General features: G+C 36.4%; 1 protein-coding gene and 1 non-coding gene across 2 annotated transcripts in view; one reads left to right on the forward strand and one right to left on the reverse strand.

Annotated features, from left to right (window-relative positions):
* Positions 1–14,185, forward strand: part of LOC139736039 (peptidyl-glycine alpha-amidating monooxygenase B-like) — a 54,559-nt gene extending 40,374 nt beyond the window's left edge. Inside the window, exons 14-19 of the mRNA XM_071646783.1 lie at positions 310–513; positions 6,361–6,473; positions 8,512–8,614; positions 10,833–11,027; positions 12,675–12,901; positions 14,018–14,185. Of these exons, the coding sequence (XP_071502884.1) occupies positions 310–513; positions 6,361–6,473; positions 8,512–8,614; positions 10,833–11,027; positions 12,675–12,901; positions 14,018–14,185 (1,010 nt within the window). The remainder of the gene's footprint in view (positions 1–309; positions 514–6,360; positions 6,474–8,511; positions 8,615–10,832; positions 11,028–12,674; positions 12,902–14,017) is intronic.
* On the reverse strand, positions 2,824–2,955 carry LOC139736092 (U4atac minor spliceosomal RNA). The gene has a single exon (XR_011711238.1). It is a non-coding gene; the product is annotated as a U4atac minor spliceosomal RNA (small nuclear RNA).
* Positions 14,186–14,400: the final 215 nt, after the last annotated feature.

A 14,400-nucleotide genomic window follows, 5' to 3' on the forward strand; every position in this document is an offset into this window, starting at 1 on the left:
TGTCTTTCAAGCCAGGTTGAGGAAGACAGAAATTTACGTGCATCATACTTAGCATTTATCACTATGCAAAAAAGAAAAAAAAAAACATGCTCATTTTTGTGATCAAAATTGGGACAAAAATGGGTGACTTCAAGTAGATAGTTGTTTCTGTTTGGTTGGTAATTATTTTACAGTTTTTGTAGCTGTCACTGTGGAGGTGGTTGCTTAAGACAGCATTAATTAAGGAAGGGAGAAATTATGAAGGTTTCCTCTTTTTCACAAAAAAAAAATATATATATTTATGATTGACTTCACCATCTTCCTAAACAGCTTCCGCCCTGAATCCTCCTGTGGGCCAATTCAACATCCCCCACAGCATCACCATGGTGACAGACAAGGACCATGTATGTGTAGCAGACAGAGAGGTGGGCAGGATTCAGTGCTTTGAGTCCGGCAGTGGGGACTTTGTCAAGCAGTTCAATCTGCCAGAGTTTGGAGGCAGGCTCTACGCCGTGGTGTACACAAGTGCAAGCGGTAAGTGGTTCTGTGTCTCCGACTTATACATCTCTATAGATATAGGCAAGAGCAGCATAGAGCCACATTCTGTGTGAACAATCGCTCTCAATGCTTATGGTAATTTTACACTGTAGGTACCCGGTGGCCACAGCAATTCTGTTTTAGGCTCATAGACAAAATTGGATGGACTTGAAACTACGCAGGGGGATGGGATGGGCAAGCCTGACAGGCTGTGATTGCCATGGATGCTGTGTCAGATTTTTAACTGTCTAAAAATTTGCCACCGCAGTCACGATGCTAATGAGAAACCCAAGTTAGATTTAACATGTAGGTCATAATAAAACGGGTTGAACGCAGCAAAATGTGACAGTGAGTAATAGGACGTAACATAACCTGTAGGCAGTTGGTAGTGGGACACGGAATATGTGCTGTCTAGCCTGAGCAGACGCTGTGAGAATGGTTTCTGAAGCCTAAATATTCTCTGGAGCAGAAACTGGAATGAGCAGGACTAGAATATGGAAGAGCAAAAATAGAATACCTCACCTGCCCATGGCGCACTACGTTTCGGGTGAACAAGGGTGCCATGGTCGCTGGGAACATGGTGTAAATGTTGCATAATATGACTATGTAGTCTCGCACAACTAGACGAGATATTTGTGCTGGATTGCTTGATACTCAAGCAGCGTTGTTTTCCTATCACTGATTTTGTGAGACTCTATCTCAGTAATTGTAACTTTGTGTCATACAGCCTGCCAGTTTGACTGGTAGTTCGCTTTACAGAGAACTTGCCCATTATTTTATAGTTGTCAATGATTTCATGATTTGATTCAGAATCACTGGTATTTCACTCATGTAGCATTTTGCTGGTGTATTAGCTGGACCCCCCAGTTGTACCATTTAAAGAAAGAGACAAAAACCAAAACAGCAACTATTAAATTATGCTTTTTCATTGATACTCTGACATCGACCATTGTATCTGTGAACTGTTTGAATCATGCAATATTTGAAGCTTACAGTAATTGCAGTCACCATTGTAACAATTAGGCAGTGGCTATGCTTCATGTTTTTTTATGTGTTGATTGCAATTGTTGTGAGTAACGATCACTGTATAGAGAGTAATGAAATGAGCCCCTGAATGTTTCTTTGTCCAGACTTTAACCCTAAAAAGGCCAGGGGGGGTTGAATCAACCCCTACCCCCCCCCCCTCGACATTTTTCACGACTATTCTGCCGCGCGAAATCTTTTTACTGCGCCATTCGCTGACTTTTTACTTTCAAGTCTTGCACATCTTTTGACACCATTTTCGCAAAAATCGCGCATACCGCTACATGCCCGTCAGACCGAAAATGGCTCAAAAACGTGATTTTGTGTATAAAGTCTATGCCAACGGAGTTTTCTCACCTTATTCATAAAGACATGATTATTTTCACTTTCATATGCTGAAATCAATTAATCTTAGCATAATTATGCTTGAAATAGGTTCTGTAATAAATTTTTTGAAAAAAAATGATAAAACAAAAGGTCGAAAAACAAGGAAATACATAAGAAATTCATAAAACAATAAAATACATAAGAAATTAATTTTGATACCAGATTTTTTTTTGGAGTACACTGTTAGAAATGCTACAAAGAATGCTATCACCAAAAATTAGGATTCTAGGAGCTTTACTTTTTCATTTATATAGCAAAATGTATGATTTTATGCATATATTAGCATGATTAATTAATATAATGAAAATTATCATTTCTTTTTGTATAGTTTGGTAGATTACGCCACAGGTAATGCATGTGCCAATTTTCATGGCGATTGCACGATCGACGGCCAAGATCTCGGGGGTGGGGGAGTTTGAATCAACCCTCCCCAGGCCACAGAACACCCCAAAAAGCCCGGCCTGGTTAGGGTTAAAGTCATTACAAATGCATGAAGAAGGAAATAAAGCTGTGCAAATGCAAGGCAAAAGTGCTCTACTTATACCAAGCTTCCTGCATGCAAAAACTGCTGGGTTTTTGTATGCCCTGTATTTTCAACTGTATGACCTAAATCACTAGAGGGCAGCATACCATCTATCAAATCCTGTGTGATCTTCCGCCATTGCTCATGTAACCAGGCACTTTACTGGTAGTTGAATGTGAGATCATTACCATGATCATGGTACAACATATCTAGTAAGATAGCCTGTGATTACGTGAATCATCGTCAATAAGTATTCAGTAATACCAAATGTGGTCTTTCCCTCTCCTGACTGTAAATCAATTAATCAGTGACTCCTTTTATTCATGTCGTTTCATTATTCATTTCCAATTGTTTTCCCATCAAATTAATGGGAGTGATCCAAAAATTGCACCGTGCCTACCAGCCGAAGCCAGAGGTGGTGCTTTACGTGTTGATATTTGGTGTTAGCAAAATCATCCTCACTATACGTTCATTGAATGATCGTGCTTCCCCAAGATAAGGACTGTCAAATTATCTGTGTGGAGTGTGTAGACATATGTACAATCGTATTTAATTTTAAGCCATGGTTACTGAATGTGATAAGGTTATTATTTTTAGAGTTTTATGGGAATTCATGGATACTAGTTTGATAGAGTGAAGAGTTTAGGCAGTGAGCATGAAAAGTCAATGAGTTTTCATGCTGTTAGATTAATTATTTTCAGGAATTCTGATGTAACAGCCAGGAAACCCTATACACTGGCAGCTTTGCCTATTAATGAATATTCATGAGTTGTGAATTCTTGTAGTCTAGCTTCTTGTACAGCATGGAATCAGTCACTATGTGTTGAATGATTTAGGGATGAAACTTGTAGTGCTATATGAGAGGAGAACAGCAAGATATATAATTTCTTTTCCTCATATCGGATATTCGGGTCAGTGACTACTAATTTGCATATGAATAAAATATCATTTCAGTTCAAAAGATTCCAGTTTTTTTTTTGTTTTGTTTTGTTTTTTACTTTTCCACAGCTTAATGTTTGAAAAGTGATACAGGCTATCTGTTTTAGTATCTGTTTATCACATGCAATTCCAGAATCATACACCTAAGCAGTTGGTGTCTTTGTACCTGCATGTTATGTGCCTTTTGACTATCTCATGAATATTAAGTTTTTGGTTATGAATATTCATATTCCCAGTCTATGAGCTGGTGAATGCTTGGTTTCCCCACAGAGGGACACTATTTTCTGCTCAGTTTATTGTTCCTTTTCAAGTGGGGGAGGGGGGATTTCTTTATTGAACTTTTTCTGCAATGTGTACACTTTTTTTTTTCCTTTTTTTTTTGTCGCAATTCTACATATGATTTGTATACATAATAGAATGAATAGTTCTAGTCTATAATTTAGTCTTGAATTCCAGTTTTATTTTGTTGAACTTTGTAGCTGATGTTATCAATTGACAGTTCAGCTTCACATTTGAAATGTTATGGATCGCACTACTCTCAGTTTTAAAGCAATTCACATGAAATTGGGCACATGTGATCAATGTAACATGTAGTTGTTCAAGACTATGTTTTATGAGCGTCAAGAAATGGGTTGCCATGGCAACAGCAGCTTTCTTACAAATCATACAAAATTGTGTGGATTGAATTACTCATTCAGTTTTTGAGCGTTTCAGTTGAAATTTGGGATGTGTGATCACCATAATATGTTGTCATGCAAGACACCTGTTTTGTAAGTGTCAAGATATGTGTTGCCATGGCAACAGCATTTTTTAATACAAAGCATACAAACATATGTGGATTAAATTAACTCCCTGAGTTTTTTCGAGCATTTGACATGAAATGTGGCAAATGTGAACACTGTTGTATGTAAATGTGCAAGCTTCATCTTTTTTCAGTGAAAAAAATGTGTTGCCATGGTAACAGCAATTCTTTAATAAAACATTTAAAAGCATTGCAGATTTAGCTCAATCCATCAGTTTTTGAGCATTTGACTTATGATGTGGTACATGTGACCATTGTAAGATTTAGATGTGCAAAACATGTCTTCTGTCAGTGTTCAACAGTGTGATGCCATGGTAACATTTTTTTTTAAAGAAAAGCATACAAAATATTGTGGATTGAGCTACCTCCCTCAGTTTCTGAGAGTTTTACATGAAATTTTGCACATGTGACTGCTGTATTATGTAGATGTGCAAATTTTATTTCTCGTCAGTATCAAACAATGCATTGCTGTGGTAACAGCATTTTTTCAATAAAGTGCATGCAAAAATATTATCATTTGAGCTAAATCCCTTAGGTTTTGAACATTTGATTTTAGAGTTAGCACATGTGACCAATTTCATCTTTTCGATACATGTATGTACAAAACACATCTTTTATCAATATTGAACAATGTGTTGTCATGGTAGCAGCACTTTTAAATCAAAAAGGGGTACAAAAATATTGTGGATTGAGCTACCTCAGTTTTTGATGGGGGTGTAATCAATTCAATGAAAATTCTAGTTTTTATTAGTCTTTGTTTCAGACCCTCATTTCTGAACAAAGTGACCATTTTTTGTTCTGTTTTTACTTGTACACTGCAAAGGAGAGTTTGTATTGGTGAGCAATTTACATTAGATACTTCTTTCTTAAATAGTATGAGACTTGATGTATGATGTGTTGTTATGACTTTGGATAAATTTTACTAGTCTAGGATTCAGACCAAATTATTCATGTTCATGGAATGTCTAGCATTGTGCAATATTTGTTTCTTTTTTTTATGCCACCATCCCCAAAGGGTGCCAGAGGCATGATGTTTTCATGCAGTCTGTCCATCCAGCCATAGATTCTGCTTCATGAGGTGAACATGTGCTGATTGCCTTTTGGGCAAAATCCCTCGAGATCAAAGTGAAAAATCACTGAATTTTGGCTGACAATTAATTTTTTTTTTTTTAATGGCCTCATCTAGGCAAGTCCAGTGGTAATGTGATAAGTATTAACCCGTTGAGGACAAGCTGATTTTGCTTCAACACACATTTCCCATAGACACCTGCCCAAGTATACTCGAGACTCATTCTCATCAGGTTAAAGGAAGTTAAAAGTAGGTCATTACCTCCGCCAAGGAAGGAGGTTATGTTTTCATTACCGTTGGTTTGTTTGTTTGTTTGTTTGTTTGACTAAAAAATAAATAAAATAAAAATAACTCAAAAAGTTGAGCACAGATTTGAATGAAACTTGCAAGAAAGGTTGAGAATGGCACAAGGAACAGGTGATTAGATTTTGGTAGTGATCCAAAAATGTTTATGAATTTTATGAAGGACTTTTGATATTTTGGGAGGTAGGGTCAATGAACTTGGGAGTCCAAGCTGCGCATTTTTGAGGTTTTCATACGCGCACTAAAGTGCGTGCTCTAGTTTCTGCCAGAGCGAGGTGCGCCGTGCAGCTGAGGGTTTATTACGTAACAAAGGCTTCTATATTGGGAAATCGGGCAATTTTTCAGCAAGCATACGTATGAGTGGAAATTACTGATCTCTATGGAAGAGCAAGATCATCTGTGGATAGTAGCTGCTTGGCGGAGGTCTGTGCTCTCAGAGTGCTTTTCTAGTTTGCCTTAAATGATAGTGGTGAATAGTCAAATATCAAGGGCAGAAGTCTTTGTAATTTTACTTTTAAAAAAAATGCATATTCTAAGGTTTACTTCAGCTAGGAATGTCCAATGATGGTATACATGTAAGTTGGTAACTTTGCAAACTTATGAATTTTGTTAAGTGAACATTGTAATGTGCCGTATGCACTCAATTTTTTTAAACAGCAAATTATTATGTCTTTCTGTTAGAAATGGAAAAATAATGAATGATTGAATGAATGATTGAATGAATTCATGAATCCATTAGAAGTTTTACATTCTGAATAGTGCATAATTTGTACTCTGTGTTCTTCTCGTACAACACAGGTGGCTTGCTGTATGCAGTCAATGGACCATCATATGGAAACAATCCTGTCAGGGGCTTTGCCTTGAATTATACCAGTGGAGAAATCCTAACCAAGTGGTCACCCACACACCAGGTGAGACCACATATCCAGAGATGAAAACTATTGTTTCTTCTTTTTTTGCCAACAATACTGCAGGTTTCATGGAAAATACTATTTTTCCCTAATTGTATTACTTCACATGTTTATTGCAGGAAAAGTAAAGAAGATACTGTTTCCCCTCCCCCCCCCAAAAAAAAAAAAAAAAAAATGCCTTTTCAGCCCTGAGAATATTTCAAAGTTGTTTGCAAGGTTGGCATCCCTGAATATTGTACTGTTTTATGCTACACACTACTGTGCAAAATTCTATATCTGCTTCCCTTAGTCTTTGTCATGTCCATTTTCCATATTTGGTTGTTGATACAATTTAGCATCCTTTTCCTTCATGCGATGAATCCTTGCTATAGTTGTTACAATCATCTTAAGTAAATGATAGTTGATCACTCTTTGTGCTATATTGAAAGGTGAGAATTGAAGCAGCATTATTTTATTTTTATTTTTTTTAAGCATAGCTTGTGTTTTTTGTCCAGCAGTATAATAGTTTTCAAAAATGGAAGGTAAATTCCCAACCTGTTCACAAAGTGCAGTTTACGAAGCTGATTATAGTTTGCCCCGCAAATCAAACTTTCAATTAAGTTCAATGATGTTAAATTTTCTCCTCTGTTCTTTTTTATGCCTCCGCCACGAAGTGGTGCCGGAGGCATTATGTTTTCGGGTTGTCCGTCCGTCCGTCCGTCCTTCCGTCCGTCCGTCCGTCCGTCCGTCCTTCCGTCCGTCCGTCCGTCTTTCCGTCCGTCCGTAATGAATTTTGTGGACAAGGTAACTATCAAAAGCTGTTGAGGTATCCTGATGAAACTTGGCATGTATGTGTATTAGGGGGTGAAGTTGTGCCTATCAACTTTTGGGTGCATGTGCTCAAGGTCAAAGGTCAAAAGGTCAAGGTCAAATACATAAAATTTCACTATTTCCACCATATCTATGCAATGCCAGAAGATATTTTCTTGAAACTTAGTGTATACATGTATTACCCAATTTAGATTCTCTGGTGAAAGTTTGGGTCATGAGGTCAAAGGTCAAAGGTCAAAAGGTCGAGTAAAAGTATTAAAACTTCTTTTTTTTCTCTGTAAATTGGAAAATTGTTCAAGGTATCTTCATGGAACATAGTATATATACATGTACTGACTGGCAGTGATTATCTAGAGAATGTAGGGTTCATGGGGTCAAAGGTCAGGGGTCAAAGGTCAAGTGCAACACTTCAAAATTTTACTATTTCCCTCATGTTCATGCAATGCCAGCAGGATTAGTATTTTTTTTTTTTACACTTGGTGTATGCATGTGTAACCTAATAGAAATTCTCTGGAGAGTTTTTTTTCTTTTTCTTTTTTTAATTGCCTCAAAGGTCAAAAGGTCAAAGATCAAGTGAAAGTGCTGAACTAACTTTTTCCTCCATATCTCGGAAGTGGCTCAATTTATCGTGAAACCTACTGCATATCTATGCATGTTCTACCTGAAAGTGATTATCTTATGAATTTTAGGGTCTAAGGCCAGATGAACATGGTAACAATTTACTATTCAGTACAGAAATTGCACTTTTTCTCCATACCAGTACCATGAAAATTACTCAATGCATAAATGTATGAATGGGTCAAAGTCAAGTTAAAGTCCTTAAATCCCCAAATACATGCTCTCCTATTCATCCAATTAAACCAAGTTCAAGGAAGGTGAACATTTAACACATTTCTGGCAAACTTGTCATTTCAATATTTTGCCAGTTTTGTGAAAATGTAATCACACATTGTCCACATGGACTATCTAGACCTATTAGGAGAATCATGCATTATGGCGGAGGCATACCAGTCGCCATAGCGACATTTCTAGTTTTTTTTTGTACTGTGTGTATGTCAGCCATGTAACATGGATTGATATTTTGTTCTTTGTTTTACAAAAAGGACTTAATGGTACATTGTTATTTCATTATAACATAACTCCAGGGAGTCTAAAATCTTATTATATTTTTACACAAAATGTGTCAATTGTGCTTCATTTTTGTGGGGTTTTTTTTGTGTGTATGCAGGAGTTTGAAAAGCCCCATGACATTACCTGTACACCTGATGGAAAACTTGTTTACGTTGCTGAAATTGGTCCAAATAAAGTCTGGAAATTTGTTACCAATGCAGGTAGGTACCAACCAAAGCAAAATGCATTGTGTGGACTTCAAAGTTGATATTTTATTAGCATGGTATAGAGTGTAAATGTTGTGTTAGCTTGTGTGGTAAAACAGATGTTTACTGTTTCTCTATATTCTTCTTTGTTAATTGATTTCTTTGTATTTTCCCTTTGCAATACTAAAATGTGACCTATCACTGTGTTACCTTAATAAACTTGCCATCATGCAATCAATCTGTTGAAAAAAAAAAGTTGATTTGACTCAAAAAATTAAGAAATAAACACTTCTTGAATAATTGAAAATTCTTGACTCCCACCTGTCTAAATTGTAAAGTCAAAGAGTGCTGATTTTTTTTTTTTTGTCCTTTACATAACACGTTATTTTGACATTTTAGTCTCATCAGTTATACCTGCATTTGAATGCCTGATGTCTGCTTGTCTCCACCTATTGCCATAGCTTGAAATTCATGTTCATCTAGTCATAGGCTCTGTTACCATTTTTTTTTTTTTGTAGTTTATAAATAGAATTTTGAAGTAGCAAACTCACAAAGTTGATGTTTGGCGAGTGTATCAGGCATTTGTTGTGAAAGGACACATATAGTGTATTTTTTTTTTTTTTTGTTGTTGGCTTGTTGGTTTGTTTACATTTCTATGATTAATTTGCCTTCTTCAGATTTGCTGTGTATTTCATTTAATCAGCACAAACGTAACATTTTTTTTTTCTCATATGCATGATTGTGACTGTAAATAATTGTGTTTTTCTCTTAGAGATAGTTTATGATGCATGTATTTAAAACAATCAGAAATCACTTCAAGAGAAACAACTTTGCATGGCGGCACATTCCCAGGCAACTTCAAAAGAGATGACAAACATTTTCGACGTAAAAGTGTTGTGTATCCTAGAGTGAAAATTTGCAGGCAACTTTGATTGTCATTGAATGCCATTGTCCACACTTTTGAAATTATGCATAAAACAAGACAGTGAAGCACAAACAGATGAACACCCATCCTACTGGTACCCACAGAAGACATTTGTATGTTTTCAAAATTAAGAAGAAATGTAAGGCACATGGCACAGACTTACTTTTTGAGCATTTGTGACGCAGTGGTGGACAGGAAATTCCATGCTGCTGAGCACATCAATTAGCACATCATTTCAAATCTAGAAATACCTCTCGTAGGTAAGACTGAAAGCACTCAAGTACCAGATGGCTCTTCTGGTTGCTTTTCAGTTCTACAGAAGTGATGCCTGAAGGGACTGTATAGTTTTGGTTGAGACGTAATTCCAGGTTTCTAACATTTTTTGTTTAGATGATGAGAAACCTCTAATGAAAAATGAAAGAGCGTGTAATTCTATGGGGAATCGAACCTTATTTGATGAAAATTGGTTTAAAAATGACTGAGATATCCAAAAAGGAGCAATTCTAATAAAGTGTGGGACCCACACTTTACTACAATCGCTTTGTTTTACTTTATTTTTTAATGTTTCAGTTATTCCAAACCTGATTTTCATCAAATAAACTTTGAATTCCTCTTAAAATGGTATGTTCTGTGATATATCATTGATGTTTTCTTGGTGTCTGTCAAAATGTTAAAAGCCCAATTCTCATCTCTACCAATACAGTACCATCCCTTTAATGTTGATCATCCGCACTTTATTCTTGAATGTAAAAAAAAAAAAAAAAAACTTTAACACCTTCCTCCTTCTCTTTGGCTGCACAGCAAATGAATCTCATACACAAATCTTTTTATTCAGTGTTGTCCACAAAGTGGATTGGATGGGGATGCTAGTACATGTATTTGACAGGCATTTTCCAATCTTACAGCTTGATACATGCTCTTTTGTAATAGATCCCTGCTAATGCCACAGAATGGCTGCACAAGCTATATTCTACTTTTTATTTATAGTTTTTATTTTTTGCAAGGGAGGTAGGAAATTACAAGTCATATCACTGCAATTATTGATTTAGTGATTTGCTACATTTCTGCCAATCCAGCTCTGAATTGTTATCCAGTTATTTCAAGACACCACTTGGATTATTATTTTGTGTGTTACTAAGCAGCAGTTATTTTTTGATGAGTGATATTGACTTGTTTCACTGTGTGTGTCATTTTTTTTTTTTTTTTTTTTTGCTGTGGAATTGTAATGCACATGATCTTTTGTGTTGTCTTGTTCTGTGGTTACATTTTGTCTTTTGTTCACTTGTTGTTTGCTCACTATTGTATCAGAGTTCTTTGACAGTGTAGCCTTGTCCAAAGCTTTCGAGACTCAGTCTGTAACTCCAGAAATATCTCAAGCTCAGACTGTATCTGAGGCTAGTACTCCATCAACACTAAGGAACCTATCTCAACCTGTCCCTGTGAGCCCCTCAGCCCACAGTATTCCAACAGTAGAAGTTGATAATATGACACAAAGTGTAACAGGTGAGAATGTGATGATGCCCTTTAACAAGTTTATAGAATAAGATACTAACACTGATATTCAAATTCTGTGTATAAAACAAAGACTTTCCCATCAACCAGAAAGCTTGTTTGAGGTTTGCCAAACATTGCAACAACTAATGCATACAAAGGGCATTTTAAGTAATGAAATTTTAAGTAATGAGCATGTACTGGTAACAGCTTGTTTGTTGTCGTTGTTGTTGTTGGTTTTTGTTTTGTTTTTTTACTAATTGAATGGAATTGACGGTCCATTTCCACATTCATTTATATAAACGTTACACAAAATGAACACATAGAAGTTTGGAACACAAGTAGTAATGATTTACATAATGATTATAGTACTGATTTAAACAAGATAGAAAATGGAGATTACCTTTTTTTTTCAATTAAGCAAATACAATTTATCAGATGATACTGTATTATGTGACATAATGTGGAAAGGAAACTGTTCCAGAAATTAAAGTTTCTATGTAATTAACAGTCTCACCAATTTTAGCCTGAGAAACCTATTTAAAAGCTAATGAGCTTGTATGAAATAAACCCCTCCGAAGGAGAGAGAAAATAGAGGTACACCAAGAGAAACATGAAAATAGAACATGGAAACATACAAACAGGGCAGCTTGTTGTGGGTCTTTAGGTGCAAAATATCCATGTAACTTTAGATACATTATTTGTGAACTGGCCTATTGTCTGTCCTTCTGATCAGTTTTGCACACTTGTATTCAAACTGCATGGTCAAGACAGATACATTGTATTCATGTAGAATGCATTCAGCCAGCTGATGTAATGCCTGTTGTGATTCACTCTGCACAGTTAGCATGCAACTTGTAGCTTGAATTTAGTTCTGTTTTGTAGCATTTTTGTTTATTCAATTCTTTTGCTTTGTTCTGTGTTTTGTCCAAGCAATGAACTTACAGGACGATATACATTAATGGCGAAATAGCAGTAGGGTATCTTGAAGAAATTGTCTGATTGATCCCTTTTTTTCATCCAGAAAACCTCAAAAGTAAAACCACTGTCTAGACATTGCATTCAGCATTATGAAAGGAATTTTGCAATGGCTTAATTAGTATGTAATGTAGAACATCAGTTCCCCTTGAACAAATTACTGACTCTACACTGTTAATGGGCAAATCATGGTTGTCATTTGAAATTCAGATCAAAGGTATGACAGGATTTGATGGCAATGAAGTATTGGAATTATGTAGTATATTCAACATCACAGGTTATATGCTGATATGAATGGTCAGTGCTTTGTTTGCAATGTGTTTCTGTCATGAATTTTTTTTTTTCTGTATGGTATTGTTGTAAAGCTGTTAGGTCAGAGTACTTAAATTCAGCTTTCCCTTATTAAAAAAAAAAAAAATCACTATAGCATACATAATGGCCAAGTGCTGTAGGACAGATTGTCAGCATGTTGCAGAAATGTTTGACTCGAAGAATGCGAGACGTAATGAGACAATAGTGTAAATTTCAACTTGTGATATGATCATAGATCTCACATGGTGTATTGTACTCTTCACAGTTTATGGTGTTTTACTCCTGCATGGATTCTTTACAGTCATTCTCAAAGTTATGCAATTTCTTTTGTTATTTATCATTATTCAACTATCCTCCATTTTTCTTCAGGCAATAGCTCAACATTCAGGCCCAGCTCCTATAGTGGTCTACAGAGCAATGCAAGTGGACTCGGCGACCGGCTGAACAGTTCGCCCGGCGACGCCAACATGGGGACGACCACCATCATTGTTGCCGTCTTCGCCGTTCCCATCCTCCTCATGCTGCTCGTCACCGTGGCGATACGGATGCATGCACAGGGCCACTTCAGGCTGAACAAGAAGAGGCGGAATTACAAGGTGAGCTCCATGAACACATGATCTAGTGGGTTGCTTCATTTGAAATACTATGATAATGTCCAAAATATAATGATTACTCAGATTAGATTGTGATATCATTGATGGTATCAGTGGTGATTGTGATTCTGATTATTTCACCAGGGAGAAAGAAATGAATGAGAATATTTCATGAGAAATTCATACTTTTCCAAGAAACATAGTGACAGCACATCAACATTCATGCTTTGATTTACAACCAGAACAAAATTCCTACCCTGTATGTATGGAACATTGATTGGTGATTTTCTCTCTCTTTCCACATTGCCAAGTGAATGCAAAAGAGTCTTTCATGTAAAAAGTAGATAATAATTGATTAATTAGTTAATATGAAATCAGAGTCATTAAAAAGCCTTTTGTCCCAAACTATGTATACATGACATGCCTGTACATAGGATATGTGAGATTAGTTGTTCCATGTGGTAATTATCAGGGTTATAATTCTCATTATTCTCATGCTGATTATGATGATGATGATTCTAGCTCCATTCCAAAGGCCCCAAGGAATATTATTTTTAGGTTGTCCATTCAGCCATATGTTCTTCCAATGTATTATGTAAATTATGATAACTCAAAAAGTGTGATTCAGATTGTCATTTTTTTTTTCAGGATGAAGTATGACATTGCAAGTAACCAAGTGATAATGAATGAAAATTTGTGTGAGGTTTAGGGATAATGTTTCAAGGGAAAATCCACCATGTGGTCAATCTGACTGTAGCAGATAGTGGACACTCAAAATCATTCAGTTGTCATTTGACAAAGCAATGCATTTGTGAGGTATATAAGGAATGAAGTGTGGAGCAGTTCAAGGTCAAGTTCAAATTGCATAATGAGTACAATTACACCTGAAGTATGCTATGTCAAACTTGGTACATGATATAATACCAAAAGACAGTTAGTGAATGAGACAGGGTAACAGCTGATGAAGTGTGAGTGTCAACAAGACTAGGATCATAATATTGTAACTATTTTTACACTGCTCAAGGCTGTAAAACTCAGGGTTTGAACTCAAATGGCCACATTTGACATGGTGTGTTGAGTGCAACCATGTTGAATTTGTGAATGAATAATTTGTACTAGGTGTCGGCTGGGGACAAGTTCAGCCTGGGCAGTCTGCTTCACAAGAGGAACGGCTTCAGTCAGGTGGCCACGGAGGATAGTGACCACGACGGCGGTCAGTGGAGCGAGGAGTCAGACATTGAGGAGTACAGCATACTCAACAACTTCAAGAGGACTCAGAACCTGTGAGGTTCACTCTCTTCTTTATTTTGTTTTATGTGTGTCTGTGTGTGTGTGTGTGGGTGGGTGTGCGTGTGCATGTGTATGTTTTCTTGATGAAATGATAAGTTGTTTCCAGCATAACTATCAATAGATGTACAACAACCAGAGTATGTGAAATGATTTCATTCCATTTTCTGAGGTACATATCAACAATTCCACTGAATACATTCTCACTCTGACCG

This window comes from Diadema antillarum, unplaced genomic scaffold (assembly GCF_040938485.1).
Source record: "Diadema antillarum isolate AM-2024a unplaced genomic scaffold, OU_Dant_1.0 seq00000620_RagTag, whole genome shotgun sequence".
NCBI lineage: Eukaryota > Metazoa > Echinodermata > Echinoidea > Diadematoida > Diadematidae > Diadema > Diadema antillarum.